The sequence below is a fragment of the Melanotaenia boesemani genome, chromosome 8 (genome assembly GCF_017639745.1).
Source record: "Melanotaenia boesemani isolate fMelBoe1 chromosome 8, fMelBoe1.pri, whole genome shotgun sequence".
Lineage (NCBI taxonomy): Eukaryota > Metazoa > Chordata > Actinopteri > Atheriniformes > Melanotaeniidae > Melanotaenia > Melanotaenia boesemani.
In genome coordinates this window covers 15,291,216-15,311,018 of record NC_055689.1, presented here as the reverse complement: position 1 = coordinate 15,311,018, position 19,803 = coordinate 15,291,216, and the positions used below count along the sequence as shown (strand labels likewise).

The 19,803-nt window shown below is 38.2% G+C and overlaps 1 protein-coding gene across 2 annotated transcripts; it reads left to right on the top strand.

Moving 5' to 3' along the window:
* Nucleotides 1-3,036: 3,036 nt before the first annotated feature.
* On the top strand, nucleotides 3,037-9,180 carry LOC121644625 (spindlin-Z-like). 2 transcript variants are annotated; one of them, XM_041992706.1, is made up of 5 exons: nucleotides 3,037-3,113; nucleotides 3,794-3,835; nucleotides 4,095-4,354; nucleotides 6,855-7,088; nucleotides 7,525-9,180. In XM_041992706.1, exons 2-5 carry the CDS (start codon nucleotides 3,816-3,818, stop codon nucleotides 7,728-7,730), a joined length of 720 nt encoding a protein of 239 aa, XP_041848640.1. In that variant the 5' UTR covers nucleotides 3,037-3,113; nucleotides 3,794-3,815; the 3' UTR covers nucleotides 7,731-9,180. The 2 variants fall into 2 exon arrangements, with proteins under 2 accessions (XP_041848640.1, XP_041848641.1); XM_041992707.1 differs by lacking the exon at nucleotides 3,037-3,113 and adding an exon at nucleotides 3,176-3,466.
* The last annotated feature ends 10,623 nt before the right edge of the window (nucleotides 9,181-19,803 follow it).

The following is a 19,803-nucleotide window of genomic DNA, read 5'->3' as shown; positions in this document are numbered from 1 at the left end:
AGAATCAGACTAGATAAGTCACTGCCATGTGAATGGTTATACAGGGTAGGAAAACAAATCTTTACTCTGTCCAGGATATGCACTGAACTCAGTAAATCTTATCAGCTCACAGTAGCCTTGGATGACCCTAACTGTCAGCTTGACGATTCAGCACTTCATCTTCGTATACCTCAAGAGAATTAAACCATAAACATGGAATTCAAAGGTAATTCATTCTTACAATAAATGGTAGATTTGGACTTCTGTGATTTGAATTAGTTCAACTATTGAATGCAAACCTGGTCAGAATTTCTGGTACCCATTATTTTCAACTACATAATTTACAATATCTTCGCAAACAGATAGAAAAGAATTAATATAATATTGTAATTATGGGTTACTGAAAAATTGAATAAACTAAAATTGCGAAGTCATTCAAAACACAAAATAGCCACCAGACCTTGCAATGGGCTGGTGATTTGTCCAGGGTTTACCCTGCCACTTGCCCAGTCCTAGATGAGCTCCTGCCAACATTAAATAGGATAAGTCATTTTTTTTATTCTGTTGACAGTTAATCTAATTCATTATTACATGCTCCTCTAGTTGTTTTTGATTTGTGGCAGTTACTTTTCTACTTTTTTAACACCTGATATGTTCTTTATGTTCTGTTGGTATATATATATATATATATATATATATATATATATATATATATATATATATATATATATATATATATATATACATGGGTTTATGAGATTTGAAAATCATTGTATCTGTTTTAATCTACATTTTACACAGGATCCCTACTTTTGTGGAATTTAAGTTGTTTATAGCTTCTTTGAACTTAATGTTCTTTTATCCCCAACACGGTTACTAACAAACTACATTGACTTGAACATCAAACTACAGGCTGAATAAGATGAATGTGTTTCTTCATTTAATGAGTGAGATATTCACTACTTTTTTGCAGACACTGGTGTTCTACCTATTGTCACTGGTAAGTCATCATCATTTAAATAAAAAAAAAAATCAACAAACTCTGTTATGATGTTGGGTCTGTATTTGGCTCAGATGGTATCTTTAGGGAGGACAGATATGTTATTATCCAAGAAGCACTGCTTTCTTTTAACTCCCAACACCCTGTCTCACTCTCACATCACAGAGTCAAGATCATTTCAGCTCCAGATATACTTGATGCACAACACTTTACCATTGTTCAGATCCTGGACTAATGGTACTAATAACAGAGATGTGCAATGCACCTGATTTTACAACTCTTGCTTCCCAATTGCAATATTGGACACTTTCAGTCTATATATGAATGTACAGTTGATCTGTGTGTCCTCTGTACAATGAAGCAACAAATAGACAGTGTACACAGAAGAACAGAGGATATGCAAGGAGAGGAGGGTTCCTCTATTTTTGGAGTCGGTGTTCTCATGGTGTCCCAGGGGAGAGGCCCGCTGTGGGCTCCCCTCCTCTGATGGCAGCGCTACAGAGAAACCTACAAACTGCAGAAGATGTCAGTCAGGATGACAAGTAAAGATGGGGATTTGCATTCTGGAGCCTTGCAGATGCAAAACATTAAGTATGAATCAACTAATTTGAAAAAGCAGAGAGATGTCATGGCAACTAGATTGGGGAAAGTACTGAATTTCACTCTCCTTCTATACCTTCAATTTGTCATGAAAACAGAGTGGCCTTCGCTGACTAAGAGGATCTGGAGGCCTTGCTGAGCTCCTTTTGGGTGGGGGGGTTTGGGGGGGGGGGGGGGGGGGGGGGTATCCCATTTCTCTAACATCTAAGCCTTTTCTGTTGCTGTGACAACAGCAAGGACAAGAGGAGGCAACCTTGGACACCAGACAGCTTTGTGTCAATACTCACAAATGCTGTAAGCTTTCCAGTGGAGCAGCACTGACTCATATATCTTTGCAATTTTGAATCTATTAAACTGATCTGAAATACATTCAGCCACACTGTTTCTTTATTTTATTCCAGTCATTTTATGTTTTCTTCCATGTTTTTTTTTTTTTTTTTTTACTGTATTTATTTTGTTTTTATATAATAGCAAATAAATTCATTTAATAAGGGATTAAACAAGAGATCTGATTTCATTCAGTCAAGCTACTAGTATGAAATTTTAAAATAATCAGCTGTCAAACATAGATAAAAGACTTGTCAGAAAAATATATATAATGTAAAAATATGTAAGGATAAATTTAAACTTCAGCACATCAATTGGACCCCTATTTGACAAGTTACATTATACATTAACAAGCACATAAATTAATTTATATTCCAATATAACAAAGAAATCATTTTAAAAAAAAGTTTTAATAAAAAAGGGTTTTAAAAAGGAACTAATTGAACAACAATCAATGAAATAAGTGTATCATCTTTGACTGATTTGTGATTAAAACTAACAGTGGCTTAATTTTTATGGTCTGTTTTTATCCACCTCCATATCACAAATGCTGTAAGCATATAAGTGGTTTGGCACGAGATCAATCTTAACGCTTTCACACTGAAAAACCTACACCATGGGTACATAATCATTCATTCTCCATACAGCTCTGTGTGTCGTCACAGCCAGTGGCAGTGATTTTGTGTTTAGTATGACATCTTGTGGTTAATTCAAACATTTCATGACCCAACAAGACCAATTCTTCCATTTGGACCAAAACAAAACAAAGCAAAACAAAAACAAAAATGAAATTTGTGAAATTTAATCTTTTGATTCTGAAACGATGCATACTGCTTTGAAAACGCTATTTTAAAATGCCATGTAAATCTCTCTGTGGGGAAGTTTTTAAAAAAGTGCTTATTTGTTAAGTAAGATGTGTGGGATAACGTTAGCACTTCATTTGAATTTAAAAAAGAACAAAATAATAATGAAAATATATTTAATTTAATTTGACTTGAACTTATTTTTTGTTATATGTTGTTATAAAAGTTATCATCGTGGTGGTAACGTTAAATATTAAATAATACGTGACTTACAAGTCCCAAAAGGCTGTGCGACTTGCGAGGGGATTTTGGTAGTTGTAGTTCCAAGAGGAGGTTCGCTTCCGTTTAGCCTAGGTGGAGGAATCTGCTCACTAAAGACTAACACATGTGGATTTATTGATCAGGTAAGGCAAACAGCTTCTTATCGTGGCTCTCGACAATTGAACTTTTCGATAATATTACAAACACTAATTTGTCTATTTTGGATGTTCCTTATTTGTCTGTTATTCTAATAGCTGTAACAAGGCTGTAAAACCAGCGCTTACATGGCGATGCATTTCCTTTTGTTCGGCTAGCCTATGTGTAGAAATGCAAAAGGCAATATTTCTGGAATGTTTCTCGTCTTGAAGTAAACTGCGACGGAATTGATTTCTCGACGTCAGCCACCTAACTTGTTCGTTTTTTACACATAGTGTGGCTTTATACATTTTTATTTATGTATATTTTTCGACGGCAGTGAACCCGCTAGTGTTTACAGGTCTGGCTTTGGTTAAGTTACACATTTATTAGCCATATAGTTAGCTGTATAAATATGTAACCTGTAGTCGTATTAGCACTGAGCTAACTTCGTTAGCATTATCGCTCGCCACAATGAGCTTGTTGTTTACATCCGGTAATGAGGGTTTGTTAGCTAGTTTGTATGGTTGTGGTTGATTTAGCTGAGGGCAGCAGATCAGAAGTGTTACATGCTTAACTGCTCTTTACCAACCATTGTTTTAATTACTCAGAATGGATGTGTCTCATGAGTAACACTGTATCGTGTTTCCTCTGTACTAACTGACCTGACCTGTATTGTGTTTCGCAGGGTTGTGTGAATTTATGGAAGCATGTCAAAGAAACGGGGCAGGTAGGCCCAGACATATTTTTAAACTTTTTTTTTCTTCTTTTTAACAACTAAATCCAGTGTCTTTAAATGTCTAAAGGATACATTTATTTTCTAGAAAAGCTAAAAATAAAAATAAAGAGGTGGCACTAAGCTGAATGTGAATTGTGCATATCCGCTGAGAGCTTCTAACTAAGTTATTGGTGGTTTCAGTTCTCTTGTGTTTGCAACATTTTGTCAGTCATCACTGCACCGTTGATGATTCATGCTTATGTTATTACAGGAAGCGTAGTAGTGGAGAGCTGAGTGAAAGCTCAGCATCAACCCTGAGCCCGGACCCTGACAACCTTCTGGGCCGTAGGATTCAGCATACCTGGAGGGAGAAGGGTAACGTGACCAAGTGGAAGGGCACTGTCCTGGAGCGTTTAACTGTCAACAGTTCCCTCTACATGGTCAAATATGACGGCTTTGATTGTGTCTATGGCATCGAGCTATTCAAAGATAGTCGGGTGTCCAACCTGCAGGTTTTGGCAGAGAAAGTTGGTGAGTGTGATGACATTGTGGAAATTTATTTATTTATTTGGTCTGCATGTTATAAACAGCAAAGTGTTAAAAGTGCTTATTTTCATCATTTTCATGGACAAGATTATGCTTTAAGTATGTTAATCTGCACTTCAAATTGACAACAAACATTCACGTGCCATGGTTGTTTATAGCATTTCCTCATGAGTAGACCACCTGCAGATTTACATTATGTGAAATGACTATAAAAATGCGTTGCATGTAATGGCAAAGATGACAAAGGTGATTTAAATGTTTGACTCATTTTTGCAGTCCTGTAATGGGGATGAAGTAAGATACAATTTAGGAAAAAGTAAAAAGCTAAATATATGTATACATTTAATATAACGTGTAATTTCCAGGGATGTAACAGTATGCAAAAATCACGGTTTGGTACGTACCTACAGTTTGGTTCTTTTCAGTACAGTAAGGGCACAAATGAAAACATAAAACTGTTTAACTGTGGTGTAAATAGGAACATGTTTAACAACATTTAAAATTGAAACTAAAAACAATAAAGAAAACTTCTTGCAGTAAATTCTACAATAAATAATTCTTGGAAAAAATAAAGATAATTAACGTAAACTTGTACAAATATTAAATTAATTTCCAAGATGGTAGGGCGGGCACACACAGCGGCTCCAGGATCTCGGCTATTTACGTTTGTTTTATTGTTTTTGTTCGTGTTTTCACTTGCATTTTTACTACTGGAAGTCTTAATCAGGTACGGAAGGGCTGACCTGCTGGGGCTGAGGAAAAACTACAGTTTTTCTGCATCTCCAAAGCCAGATTTTACTCTGCCTGAACTGCAGTGGATCACAGAGCCCCTCACTGTCTCCCCCTCTGTGACCCAGGAGATGGAGGAGAGAACATAAACAAAAGCTGGGCAAGCAGAGCAGGTTGCGTGCTAGGGTACAAGCTAACCCACACCGACCGGCTCTGCCCAGTCTCCTCCTCGCCAACGCCAGAGCTCTCACCAACAAACTGGAAAAAATTCACCAATAGGCCCCAGGTGGAGAGGATAGGGAAGTCAACATCTTCACCACTGATCCTCTACATTGGAACACCGCAGGGTTGTGTGCCCTCTTCACACAGAACTGCTCTACCATCCACCCACACACGTGGTTGTGAAGTTTGCGGACCATACCACAGTGGTGGGTCTCATATCTAACAATGATGAGACCCACTACAGAGAAGAGGTCCAGAGTCTTACTAAATGGTGTTCCAAGAACAAACTGGTTCTTAACATCAACAAGACAATGGAGGTCATAGTAGATTACAGGAGGTCCAGGAAAACTGAGCACGCTCCTCTCTGCATACATGTAGAGGCAGTGGAGCATGTAGACAGCATTAAGTTCCTGGACATCCACATTTCCTCTGACCTCTCCTGGACTGCAGCCAACCCCACCTACCCTGGCAATACACCGCTACCATCAGGAAAGCAGTACAGGAACCATAAAACCACCACAAAAAGACTCAGAAACAGCTTTTTCCACAGAGCTGTAAAAGCAGAGTTAATCCAGAACAAGTTTTCAGCGAGAGCATGCTTCCATTCACATGTGGAGGGGGCGGGGCTACAGAGAGGAATAGATTTTAAGCACGGCTCGACACAAGGACAGCAGACTGCTTTTTCTTATCCACTTGTCTTTGTCCTTTTACATACTTTACTTGGAAGCCTAAATGCTCCCAAACAGGAGATTTTAACAATGGAAGAGGGTCTTCAAGCTCTGGTTTCTCCTAAAAACTGTTGCTAGCTGTAATGTCTGCTAACATAGTGCAAGGCGGTTAAGGCTTGGTTATACTCATGCGGCGTCTGCGTCACATTGGTTGCGCTGTCACTGTTGTAGGCTCTGCGTGGGTCCACAGAGGCTCAACGCGTCCTTCTCCCAACCAGATGTGCAATCCGGTTACGCGGACACGGTAGTTATCCATTGTTATTAAGTGTTTCCAAATTTTTGGGTCTTTTTGCTGAACGACTGCAGAAACCACCATTTTTAAAAAGAACTCACAATGGACCAGAGAGATGAGCATAAAATCTTCAAAAGATGGAAAATTTCTTCATTTGCTTCCACAATCTCTCCAAGACACTGCACGATGTTGGTCGCTAATGTTGTTCTAAAACAGGAAATACTTGCTGGAACTGAAGCGAAGCATAGAAGCAACTTCGCCCTGTGGATTTACCAGCCGATACCAGCTTTACTGCCACCTGCAGATCCAGAAATGAAACTGTAACATGACGCTGTTACCCTACACTCGAGTATATACGCATTATTCATCTGCATCAGCCAAGCAGACTTAACCTGACAGACGAGTATAACTCCAGCTTTACTCTTCCGTGTAGGAACTCGACACGCCTCTGTTCCGAACCGAACGTTTCGTACTGAAAAATCCGAATACGAATAAATGTACCATTACATATAATATAAAACATCTATTCTCATAAAACATACTAGACCGTTGATGTGTCTTTTTCTTTCTGCAGTAAACAATAAGATCAAGGTGCCTCCCGGAGCTGAGGAGCTGGTGGGTCGAGCTGTGGAGCATTTATTTGAGAAAGAGGATGGGGAGAAAAACGAGTGGCGAGGCATGGTGCTGTCCCGAGCCCCCATTATGACCCACTGGTATTACATTACCTATGAGAAGGACCCCGTGTTGTATATGTACCAGCTGTGGGACGACTATAAAGATGGGGACCTACGTGTCCTGCCTGAATCAGGTACAGTACAGTAATGAGATCTTTGGTGTCAGTATGCAATAAACAGCCAATGTCTTATTTTTCAGATAAAAGAACAGGACAAATTTACATAGTCAGCATTGCCAAACACTCCCGTGTCGCAGCCTTGCTCTTTTTTTCTTTAACATTTTGTGCAGAATTTCTATTTGGATGAATAATAGGAGAATATGCTCTGTTATGTCATCTATGTCCTGTCATTAAAAGACAGCATGTTCTCAAAGGTTTTGAAGGGGGCAGTTTACAACACATAAACAAAGTGAAGCAAGCATGTTTGGAGGTGATAAAAGTTCACCTTGAAACTGCAGATAATTTAGCTTAAATGTGAAGTTTGTTGCAAAAATGTAATTAAAGCTGTTGAAAATCTTTGTTTCTGTTACACTGTCTTTATCTTGTTATTTGGTTTCTGTTGATTATGCAGAGAACAAACATCTGCTGCCAGCAGACAGGAAGCCAGGCGAGGAGCCAGAGAGTCTTGTGGGTAAACAGGTAGAGTACGTCACAGATAACGGCCTGAAGAGGACGGGCTTGGTCATCTACCAGGTCCCTGCAAAGCCCACCGTATACTACATAAAATACGATGACGATGTCCACATTCACGTCTACGATCTGGTGAAGACAACTTAGTATTGACTGTCCAGTTTCAACTTCAGCTGATGGCCTATATTTGGTCTGACCAGTCGTTACCTGTTAAGTGTTGTTAATTTTCCTCCAGTGGGAGGTAACATTCCCACCACCATGAGCCCTGGGTTTTATTCTAATCATTTTGGTTTGTTTTATCTTCTTGCCTCCAATGACCTCCGTCACTCTGGCATTACAAGACATCTCCGTTTTTGATTCTCAATTTTAAGTTGAACTTAATAAGTGACTATAAAATCCCATTCAGTGTAAATAAAGCAGGTCTGAGACTAGCTGTATAGCCCAGCAGATGAAATGGAGCTAGACATTTGCTTTGGTTAAATCACACATTTATAGTGCACCTTTCAAATTCCAAATTCACACATATCAAATTAAAGTCGTTTTCGCACATGTACAACAGATTTTCAGTAGAAAGTCCGGACAGTTTGGGCCGGTTTTTTTCTGCAGTTGCTGTTCGCAAATGTTTCACAGCAGGAGGCTTTCTGCTGGAGATGCGCTCTCCCGGATGGAAATCAGGAGGAGGAGGTGTGGGGAAACAGTTGTCTGGAGCACACAGGAGGAAGCATGTGATGCAGAAATTGTGCTGTGGAAATCGCTGTTTTCTAGTAGATGAGGTTCATTGTGTTGATTTGAGTACTGCATGTATCTCAAATCCACAGTATTACAGAGCGAATGGAGAGCAGCATACAGATCAGCAGACCAAACAAATTCTTGCCAGTGAACACACGTTCATGCACACAGTAGCTGCAAATGGTCCACAGTAACATTTAACATTATGTTTATGCATTGTCACCCACTGATGGTCAAGAGATTTGACCACAGGTCTGTGTGGATAATTAGGACTACAGTGCATGGGTAAAAACGGCATAAGAGCTTTTTTTTTTTCTTTTGTTGCTTCTATGTGGTTTTCTCTTAATTTCGTTTGTCTATTTATTTCATCTGGAGTATATAGCTGTGCTGCTGAAAAGAAAACAAATTATCTGCTGTGCTTTATGTCTGTCTCTGAGGAGGCCACAGTTTGTTGACTATAGAAATAACATTGATTAGTGTGCTGATTGTCCCATCACAGTGAACTCCGTTTCAGTTAAAGTGTAAAGGCATTCATGAGACAGTGTCTCACATTGTGGATAGAAAACAGAGAAAAACCTTAAAAATCATGTTATAGCTCTATTCTGTTCCATCATGTAAGCTGTAAGTTTTCTACATTATGATAATGTATCAGAAATATCGGTGTTCACGTCAGGTTCTTTCAAACAGTGTTTGTGCTACACACTATTTATGTGGTTGAAATTGGCTACCAACATTGTTTAGTATTTTCAACTGACTTCTTTATTATTTGCCAAAAAAAAAGAATGAAATATTGTTCATTGTAACCCTAAATATGTTTTGTTATGTAAATATGACACATTTTTATGAACATAAAACAAAGCTGCTTGAACATGTTTTCCAGCCCAGTCATTGTTACACGCAGTGGATGTTAGGTTATTTTATGTATGTGTGTTTCATTGTATATGTAAGCTTGGTAAACGTCCCGATAAAACAGCCATCAAATTTAAAGCTGTTCTAGTATGTCTAAAATAGAATTAAGCTCTATTCTAAAAAGCCCTTTTCATGTGGTCTGTGATCCTCTAAATTTCCAGTTTCAGCTGAATATTGCTGATACAGGAGAACAAAATTTAACATTAGAAATTGAACATTTTTTTTACTAATGCAGACTCACTTGCATATTAGCTTAACAAAACGTAAAACTCCTCTCTTTTTACATTAGATGATCTCTCCTTGACTTTCATTGAGGACTTAAAGAAATTGAATCAATCACAGAAATTTTGCTTCTATTTAAACTATTTATTGAAAAAGACCAAATTTAATTTTTCCTCTGAAGTTGTAAGATAAGTTGAATACTTTTATATAATATTGTTTAGAATTCAACAGATTCTGTCACCAATCTCCCACATTCCTGTTTGGTTATATATAATGTACAGCTGCCCATAAAAGAGAGAGAAAATAGTTGAGGAGAAATAATTTTTCTTAGTTGACTTAAATTGATCTAAGGCACAGGACAAAGAGGGAAAGGCCCTTAAGCGGAACAAAAACATGTAATTGTTTGGAAATAGCTAATTTAGCTGGCCTCTGCAAATATAAGGAAAATGGAAGCTAGAGAGGAGCAAACTTCAAGGATGTATCATCTATATTTTATATTGTACTATATTCTGCAGATCTGCACTGTGTCAGAATTGTGGCTAAGCCGTTTTCTGTCATGGCATATATATATATATATATATATATATATACATACACACACATATATATGCATGCATTTCTACCATGACTTCCACTTGAGGGCGCTGTCATTACTTTGCATGCAACCTTTGTGTGTTAGTTAAGGGAAAGTTTATCATGTCATTAAATAGAGTATTAGATAAAAAGATTACTGTTAATGTCAATATTTTGAGAAACGCTTGATTTTCCAACAAGCACACTAGAATTCACTAGAAACCCTGACAAAAGACCTTGTGGTAGTTCCAGTGTTCTGTCTGAGTCAGTGGTTGACTTAGAATTACTTCTTTTTATCTCAGCATCCAACCAGAACCAGCTCCTTTCCAGAAAACGGCTGCTAGAGTTACATCAACTCTTGGCTGGTATAGAACAAAAAACCACATATCAAGGGAAGGAGGCATGATTATGGTGACTAACTGGACATAATTGTTAGTTTTTGGTGTTCAAGTTTTCTTAAAACTAGAATCTATTTTGCTTAATCTGAAGAAAAACACTTAAAAACTCATTTTAAAAATGGAGATACCTTTTTAATGCTTATATTAATCACCTAATTAACTTCTGCATTTAACAGCCAGTGAAATCAGAGAATTGCCAGTTCATTGTACAGCTGTTGACACTGTAGAAGCAAAATATATTCTTAATCCATAGTTGTAACCCACAAGGTGAACAATTCCAATGGCAGCAGCTATTGATCTTCCTGTTTGTCTCTAGTCTATTTAATAATTATAATCAATTACAAGAGCATATGAAATAGTTATGACTGTTTAAAATTTCTTACTGAAATTTAATCTAATATTTATCACTAACATGACCTCACTCAGATATTTATTTAATGCTGTGCAGTCTGTCATTAAGTAGAGCTTGTGTTTGTTAACAGTGTTGTTCCGTGCCTCCTGATCAAATGTCAGTGCTGCTTTAATGTCGACATGTTCTCGCCTGATTCCTGATCTTCCAGATCACACATGTAGCCACATGCTGACTGCTGACTGCCTATCCCACCCCCGGAGTCTCTCTGAGGTGCCAGGGCTGTGGTGACGGGTGCCAGTACAGACATCGGGGAACAGTTGACATACCATCAGGCATGGCTGGGTGCCCAGATAGTAATAACAGCTAGAAGAGCGTGCATGCATCACACAAGGTCTACACTCTCGAGAATGTGTCCGAGGCAATTTTGTCACCTGTTGTGCACTTTCTTTTAAACATCCATCAAAATGTTCCACTGTTGTCTTTCTTTGTGACACCATCTGCCTGAGCTCTTGGCAACAGCTTTTATTACTCAGACATCATAATTACACACTGAAGTATCTTTGACTGTGGCTCTGCCTTCTGTCTCTTTTAGTATGAAAACTAAACAGGACAAAGGAATAAACATATGTAGCTGGTTATGACTGTGATGTGTGACTCAACTCTTTGGGTGTAAAAGAGAGGACACAGAAAGTCATTTAAAAAAAAAAACTGGGGTTTTATTGACCCAAAATTCCAAAAATGAATACAAAAAGAAAAAAGAATAAATAAAATCAGCTGTCCTATAAAACCAGAGTGGAGATGTTTGCTCATCAAACACACTGTGATGTGGAGAAAACCAAACACAGTACATCAGCACAAAAAGTGGTGAGGGCGGATGATTTGGAATTGTTTTGCAGCACAGGATCCGGGCGAGAGCGTCGGTCTGACAGCCAAAGCTTGACCCAAACCGGGTCATGCAACAGGACAATGATTCCAAGCACAGGAGCAAATTCCCATCAGAATGACTGAAAAGAAAAGAATCAAGACACTACAATGACCCAATCAGAGTCCAGACTTCAGCTTGATTGAAATGCTGTAGTTTAAGTGAGCTATGCATAAAAAATGCTTGCAAACCGCAATACACTAAAGCAACATTGTAATGAAGAATGGGCTGAAATTCTTTCAAAATGAAATAAGAGGCTTATTAAATCATAACGAAAAGGACGAATCATGAGGTGTATTTAGGTTTTCTGCATTTTGTCTTAGTTTTTGCTAAATAAATAGTACAGTGTAAAATGTTTTGTTGACATCTGAAGTTGTATTTGGCTAATTTGAAGATATGTTAAGGACCAGATTCCTAAAATCCTGGCAATGTGACACCCTAAACTATAAGAGACTGTTCTTTCTCTTTTACATCCTTGTACATGAAATCTGCTCATGAGAGATTTATCTTCATTTTTTTTATGTTATCATTATTACAGGACCTTCCTCAAAAACCTTGAAACTTTGTCTGCATTCTTATTGGGCAATAAACAAATGCACTTGACTCTTTTGTGTTGCTTAGCAACACAAGCCAGTCCCTGGGTTTTATATATGAAAAACCAGGATGCTGCCAATCTGGAGACTTACAGAGTGCAGTGTGAAGGAGATGCAGCCACGATGCATTTTTGAATTAAAACCTTTTAAAAGCTTTTATGAGCAAAAAAAGGGCAGAGAGAACTAACTGTGGCAAATATTACCAAGAGCCTGATTTTAGCCTTTAGTGTTAGTGGTGATGATAAGCACTCCTCCTTCCAATTTTAACCTGCTTGTTGGTTTCGTGTCAGTTTTGAACTTAAATAAAATAATCATTACTTTACAATGATTTCATTTGATATAAATACACAACCTTTTGTCATCAGAGTTGGGCTTGGTGCCATGTTCATTATGCATAACAAAGATGGGGCTACTGTCAGGTAAATCATGCATGTATCCTGGTAACAAGAACAAAGGTAAGCTTATGTGGTATGTTTTCAAATTATTGTGTGCAGCTTCAAGCATTATTATATATAATGATTTCTCATAACTAAATGTTGCTGTGCTGCCCTCTTTCTGCTTTCCCTCAGCAACTGTTGCTTTAAGATAGAATTTTTTAAAATGCAGTTTAGTAATATTTCCTACTGTATTTTCCTTTTAATCAATAAATTTATTGCTTATTATAAACATGACAATAGGTGCAATACTAAGTTGTGCAGTATACAAGCAAGCAGGAATTGTGTCTTGCTATGGATATAAGCCCACCCCTCAGTCTTCTTAGTGACAGTAGATATCTTCTATTTACTCAGGTCTGTTTGCTAACATTAATCAAGGCTTAGAATAGACTGTTGACCTCAAACGCAGACCTGCCCGAGTAATGTACTGCAGGCTAAAAATTGTACAAAAATACATGGTTCCATTACTATTTCTAAGAAAACCATACCATTGCTTGTAAAATCATGTTTAATCATTTAAATCAGCCTCCCAAAACCTTTTAACTTTTAAAGCATGATTGCCCACACACGCTGGCTTGCACATGTATGTGTGTGTGTGTTCGCCTGGTGGTTGCACTTCTGCTTGCCAAATCTGTGGAAAGTGGCTCCCTTTATACCTGGCTGCTCACTACTCTGATAGCCTCTGCAGAAACTACAGGAGGCAGTTGACTGAGGGTGTGTATTCACCTTAGAGGGAAAAAGAGCCCCCGTATTGATTGTTGATTCATAGTTATTCTTCTAAGTGTGGCAGAAGTGAAGCTTTGAGCAAAATCTTCTTGCAGGGAGCCATCCCATGATACCACAGAATGTAAAACATAACTATTTTTTCTTTTCTTTTAGTGGGATCGCTTCTTATTTCAGTGCTTCGACCTCGTCATGATCGTCACTGATGTACAACAATGTGAAAATACACGACATTTAGGTTTTAGTTTTATTAAAATAATATCAACAACATACATTTCAATACAGATTGATTCATAATTAAGAAAAAATTGACAAACAATATCCAGCCTACCTGCATGTAAAATCTAAAAAGAGACTAAAAATGACTATACAAGGCTGTTTCAGCCTGTTTTTGCACAGAGCACTTCATGGCATAATTACAGTGTTTTCCAGAGCAGCATGATTCAGTACCTTGCTTAAATTATGCTTTTGATTGCAATTTTGTCTGTAATTAACATGACTGAACACTCATTCATACAGGGACTGAATCAAAACATTTAAGTGTTTATTTTTTTCTTTTTTTTAAAGGGCAGGTTTCATATGGGTGGTTCTGAATAAATCAGAAACCTCACTATTAATGGCAACATTGTTGAGCTGTGGAGGTTAAAGCTGGTGTGTACAGAAGGATACTGCTTGTGCTGAGAGGTAGACTGGGACTTGTTGTTCTTTGATCAGCATCACAACAAAATCACTAGTCTTCCACTCAGCACTACCAACACATTCCCCTCATCTCCAGTTGCATCCATATCCTCTGCTTCAGTCTGTGATAAAAGAAAAAGAAACAGGATTGTAACACTTTTGTCTGAGCCATCCCTTCAGTGTGCTAGTGCACAACATTATGTATTGATTCTGCAGCAGTATCAATGTGGACTTCAGAATGAGAGGTGATGGTAGCAGAATAGGGGCTAGTAGTGCGTTGATAAGTTGTGAACTTTTGTCTGAGATAGAAACAGTACATGCAGTCCCCATCTCTCTGTTTCCCTCAGCCCATTTCTCTCTGAAGCCTGTTGACATTCCATCCTTCCTTTGTTGTTGTAATGCCAACCTTTCAGCTTCTCTCAAAAGAGAGAGACAGGAGGGGTGGTGGTGGCGGGGGGACGGTAGAGACAGCACAACACTTACACAAAACATATGCAGTAGACCAGAAACCTCAAACAGTGATTGAGTAAACTGAAAATCCTGACTAAATTGCAAGGTGAACCATCAGCTCATCAAGTGATTCAGTTTTCTGTTCAATAAGTCACATTTGAAATAAAATGGAGAGGGTCGAGAGAAAAGACATAAGGTTTGTCCTGCATCCCCAGTATGTGTTTGAGCTGGTAGCTATGCAACAAGACTGGGAGTCAGTGGAAGAGGGGGATGGGAAGAAGGGGACAGTTTGTGAGGAAAAAGAGAACGTGTGTGTGTGTGTGTGTGTGTGTGTGTGTGTGTGTGTGTGTGTGTGTTTGTCAATGTGTATCAATAATTTTCACCAAACTTAGGTAAGCAAATTTAGGTTACCTTCTTTGCCATGGCTCTGGACTTCTAACGTCTGCACGTGAAAAAGCCCTCCATTTATTTTTGCTAATGGTGACAGAATCTAATGCTGAATATCAAACTGTGAATGTGTCAGCATGATTAAAAATAAGCTACAGATCAACCTGTTATTCCCACCAGATCGCAGCTAAACGGAAATGGTTAGCCCTCGACGTGGGAGCTGTCCAGTGTCTCGGTGCTGAATGACGCCCTACTTTTTTTTCCCACGTCCATCTCCATCTCAGCATCTCGCCTCGATTCCGGCCCGGAAAAAAAAGAAGAAAGAAAGAAACATGCCACCTGTTGCTGCACCAAAGTTTTCTCTCACGAGGTTAAAAAAAACGAACGACATCTAAGATTTAATATTTAATCTTCCGCGATCCCGGTTTTGAGGTCAGTTACCGTTTTATCCCTGAAATCACGCTACATGACGACATGTTAAACATTTTCCTTCAGGCGAGGCAGGAAGAGGAGGAAGAGGCTGCCGCTTCATTTCCCTTAGACGCATTCAGGATTTTAAATCAGTCACTTTTTGCTTCATAGCTTTTGTTTTTAGATTCTAAATCATTTGGAAAAAAAATGGAGAGGCAGCCGCTTTGAAGTAAAACAGTACGAACACCAACATCCCGCAAATAAGCAACCTAGACTCGACATTCTGAGAAATCAACCAGGATAAATGCTGTAAACAATGCACTCACCATTTATCGACGGGAGGAACAGGTGATGCTGAGATAACGTTATGCAGCATGTACAGGCTCAGGATGAGTAGCCGAGGCTTCACCTCTTTCACTGTTGATTAAAAAAAAAAAATAGAAATCAGCCACAGTCTGAGCTTGTGCGCCCTCTCATCTCAGCTCCACGTAACGGTTATCGTGATGTTACCGGGTAGGCTGAAGGAAGATGGATCAGTGTGTTTATATACGTCTGCTGCCCGGAGGATACAAGGAGGAGGTGGGTCAATGTGGAATGACGACTGCCAGAGGAGACCAATTGACGCGGATTTTTAAAATGTATTTATTTTTTTTCAGACCTTGTTATGGGTGCGGCCCGAACCAGGAACCTAATTGCATTATGTGAAGGTTAAAGGAGCATGTGATTAAAACATATGCAGGTTAAGTCTGTCACTGCCACAATTTTTATCGAAGAAAAAACATGTTGAATGTAGTGTTACTATAATATAGCTTACACGTGCGATTTTATATGCTATAATCGTGAATTTTAACCTGATAAAGAAAAACGGCTATTTTAAAATCGTGCCTCCCAGAGTAAATAAGTCTAAGTCTGTACCTGTCTGTGGGACACAGATGTAATTTAATTCAAAATGCACTGTGAGATCAAGCTTAAACATCAATTTAATTTTGAGTGGGAAGAAAAGTAAACCTAGAAGTTGAGTAGCTGCATAGCTTCAATAGCAACATATGTTTAAGAGCACAACTTGATACAATTTTAATAAACCACATAGCAGATAGTTTTATGTTTAGAGTTCACATAAAACAAACAAGCAAACAAAAAATACTTTAAAACCCAGTAACTACTCTCAGATAATAAATAAGTGCAAAAACATGCAAGCACCACAGCCAGCAGTAGAGCCTTGTGCATAAAAGCATATAATTACAGTGGAGCAAAGGACAGAATTGCTGTCTTATGAATGTTATTGCAACATCTTCATTCCTTTAAAGCAATGCTACTCAATTCAGCCCTATGACAACTGCAGTCCTGCAGGTTTTCAATGTGTCCCTGCTCCAACACGCTCTTTTTGGACTGAATTGAGTAGCCCTGCTTTAAAGGAATTGAATTGAAGCAGTTAAGGCTGACTGAGGAGAAAAGCTTCTCGTGTCTCTTTTTGAGAGCAGAAACATTTGTTCCCCATTGCACAAGGGTCTAAAATCTAGGTCACCAGCATTTACTGTACACATCAGAACACGCCAGCAACCCACCTTAAAATATCATCTGAGAGAAAGGGTGTCTTTTTGACATGGCCCAAAACCAAACATTAGGTTCAGTCATTTCTGTATTATTTTATTTTAAAATGGCAAAATACTCATGTTGTATTCACAGTATATTATTAATATTTTTATTTTTAATCTCCAAATTTTATTGGTTGGCTTATTGGGGATTTAACTTTGCAGTCATTATAGATTTAACACTCTTGAGTTTGGATTTAACATTGCTAGGTTTGGTGCCAGTACATTAATTATGTAACACTGAGCGGTATTGCCACAGTCAACAGAGGTGTAATTTGTCCTGTTTCCCCTCATACCTATGCCTGCTAAACACTCACCCAACTGGACCAGAGGGAAAACTAAAAAATGCCATTAGAAAGAATTGAAGAGGGTATATTATGCTTTTCAGTATTTTTAATTTCTTTCAATGAGTCACAAAGCTTTTTGTGTATGTAAAAGATGATCCCACAGACTTGTAAATGGGACCTGTAAATGCTTCCACAACAATGGAAATGTAATTACTGTGCTCGTCAAACCAAAACTTGACTTTTAAAATACATGTAAATGTTTTGGTAAGACTGAAATCATACAAAAATCCAAGTTATCAAAGCCACACATATAATGTGATCGAGGGTTTTACTCCTGCATGTAAATGCTTAACAAGGCTCAAACAGGATTAGCTGTTCTGTGCCTGCTCCACAGGTCATGTCCTGACCTGGAAATGACAGAAGAGAGTGAAATACATTGAAAAAAGAAGCTTATAACAACAAACAATAACCACAATAACCACATAACCACAGCAGATAAAATGCAAATTCATTAAAAAAATTAAAAAGCAATGCATACAGTATTCATGAAACATAAAAAGCTGTAAAGCTTTTTAATCAATTGCTCGACATAGCAACAATGGCCACTAGTTGCTTTTCTAGTTCCTGTTTTAACTTGAAACATCAGTCAGTTGTTTTTAGTTTAACTCAATAGTTCAACCAGAATAGCTCAATATGAATAAGCTGGGATTGAAACACAGCACTGTGTTAAGGAAGGGCACTGTCTACATAAGGCACCTGCTCCACCAGCTGAGCTACATCGTATCCTGTCCCATATGTCTTGACTGATCATTTGTGATCAAACGTCACTATTTTCAAGCCGATAAATATGTAAGCTACTCCCACATTCAGATGTGGTGGGCAACAGTCAGGGCATTGCTGGTAATGCTTCTGTGAGATTCAGGATTAATTTTACTGGCTTAAACCACATTACACATTCAGACATTATCACAGTTTAAGTATCCTGAGAAATGTGTCATTTGGCTGTACCCTGCTTCTCCATGATATAAGCTGAAATGGGCTCTAGCTTCCCTGCAACCCTGAATTAGATCAAGCAGATAAAGAAAGGGGGTGGATGTCCAGTAAGGTAAACAATTTGGTCAAGAAGTAAAAGGCAGCTCCCGGAATCTACAAAACAGATCCGAAGCTTTTGGGTCGTATTGCAACTTGTCTCTGTAGAAATTTACATTTGGACCCATACCACAGATTGCATATTGAAAAAAGAACTTAGTCATTCGGTGTCAGATATAAAACCAATGTGAAAATATCACTGACGGTCATTTAAGATAAGTTCCAAAATATATCTGGTTCAAATAGACTTCTAAAATTAGGCAAAAATATTTTTCCAAATGTTGTAATAATGTTACACCATCAAGAACAATCAAAGCCTCAAAGATACTTTTATCAAATCAGGTTTCAAATATACTCTAGTTCCAATAAGGTCACTTTTTTCATCCCCAAAACATCAAAATGCCAATGGGCAAATGTTGAGGCTTCAAAACTAGAGCTAGATAATATCTTCATATTCTTCTCATCATTACTAGGAGTATGGTAGTGTTTACACTGTTTTAAGATAGAGGCCACTAATATCCAGAACAAGCTCAGATTTTCATGATTGAATTTGAATGAATCCTCAGTCCATCATGAGTGCATTTACAACAATACTTGAGCTGATAACGTTTTGATCAGATAGCTCAGGACAAATCTCAAAACCAGGTGTAAAAAGGCTCATTTCAACTATTTTTACCAGCTGCACAAAAAGATCTGACTGGACCTTAAAGCAGTCAGGAGCACTATGAGGAAAAACTGCATTAAAGTTTAAAAACTAATATAAATTAGTTTATAATGAGCTCTTTAATGAAGGGAATTGAAAGTTAGAATATTGGCTTGATGGTAGGCTTGGATCATGTACCCTTTATGCATCATAATTCAAAGTTGCTGTAACTACACATCAGGATATTATTAAGCTTTTTCATGAATCAAATACTTGGGGCCTTTCAAAATATAGACCAATACAACAAATAATAAAATAAAACTATAACTATGCATAGAGATTTATTTTTGCATGTGGTTTCATTTGGTAATATACTTTTGTGCTAAATCAAGTTTATGTTAAAAGCTCCATCTAACATCTATTTCTCCTTTCTGTGTATAAAATGTCACAAGTGAATACAAGTTCACCTGGGACAAACCCTACAGTGTCAAAAACACAGGATATTCACCTTATTGTAACAATGCAGATTTGTACACACATTCATCCATTTTCTGTACCGCTCAGTCCAATTCAGGGTTGTGGGGAAGCTGGAGCCTATCCCAGCAATCAGCAGGCAAGAAGCAGGGTACATCCTGGACAGGTCGCCAGTCTGTTGCAGGGCCAACACAGAGAGTCAAACAACCATTCAATTTAGAGTGATCAATTAACCTAACATGCATGTCTTTGTACAGTGGGAGACAGCCAGACCATGCAAACCCCACACAAGACCACTATTCAAACCTCTCCCCAACCAAGGCTTGAACCAATGATCCACTTGCTGTGAGGCAA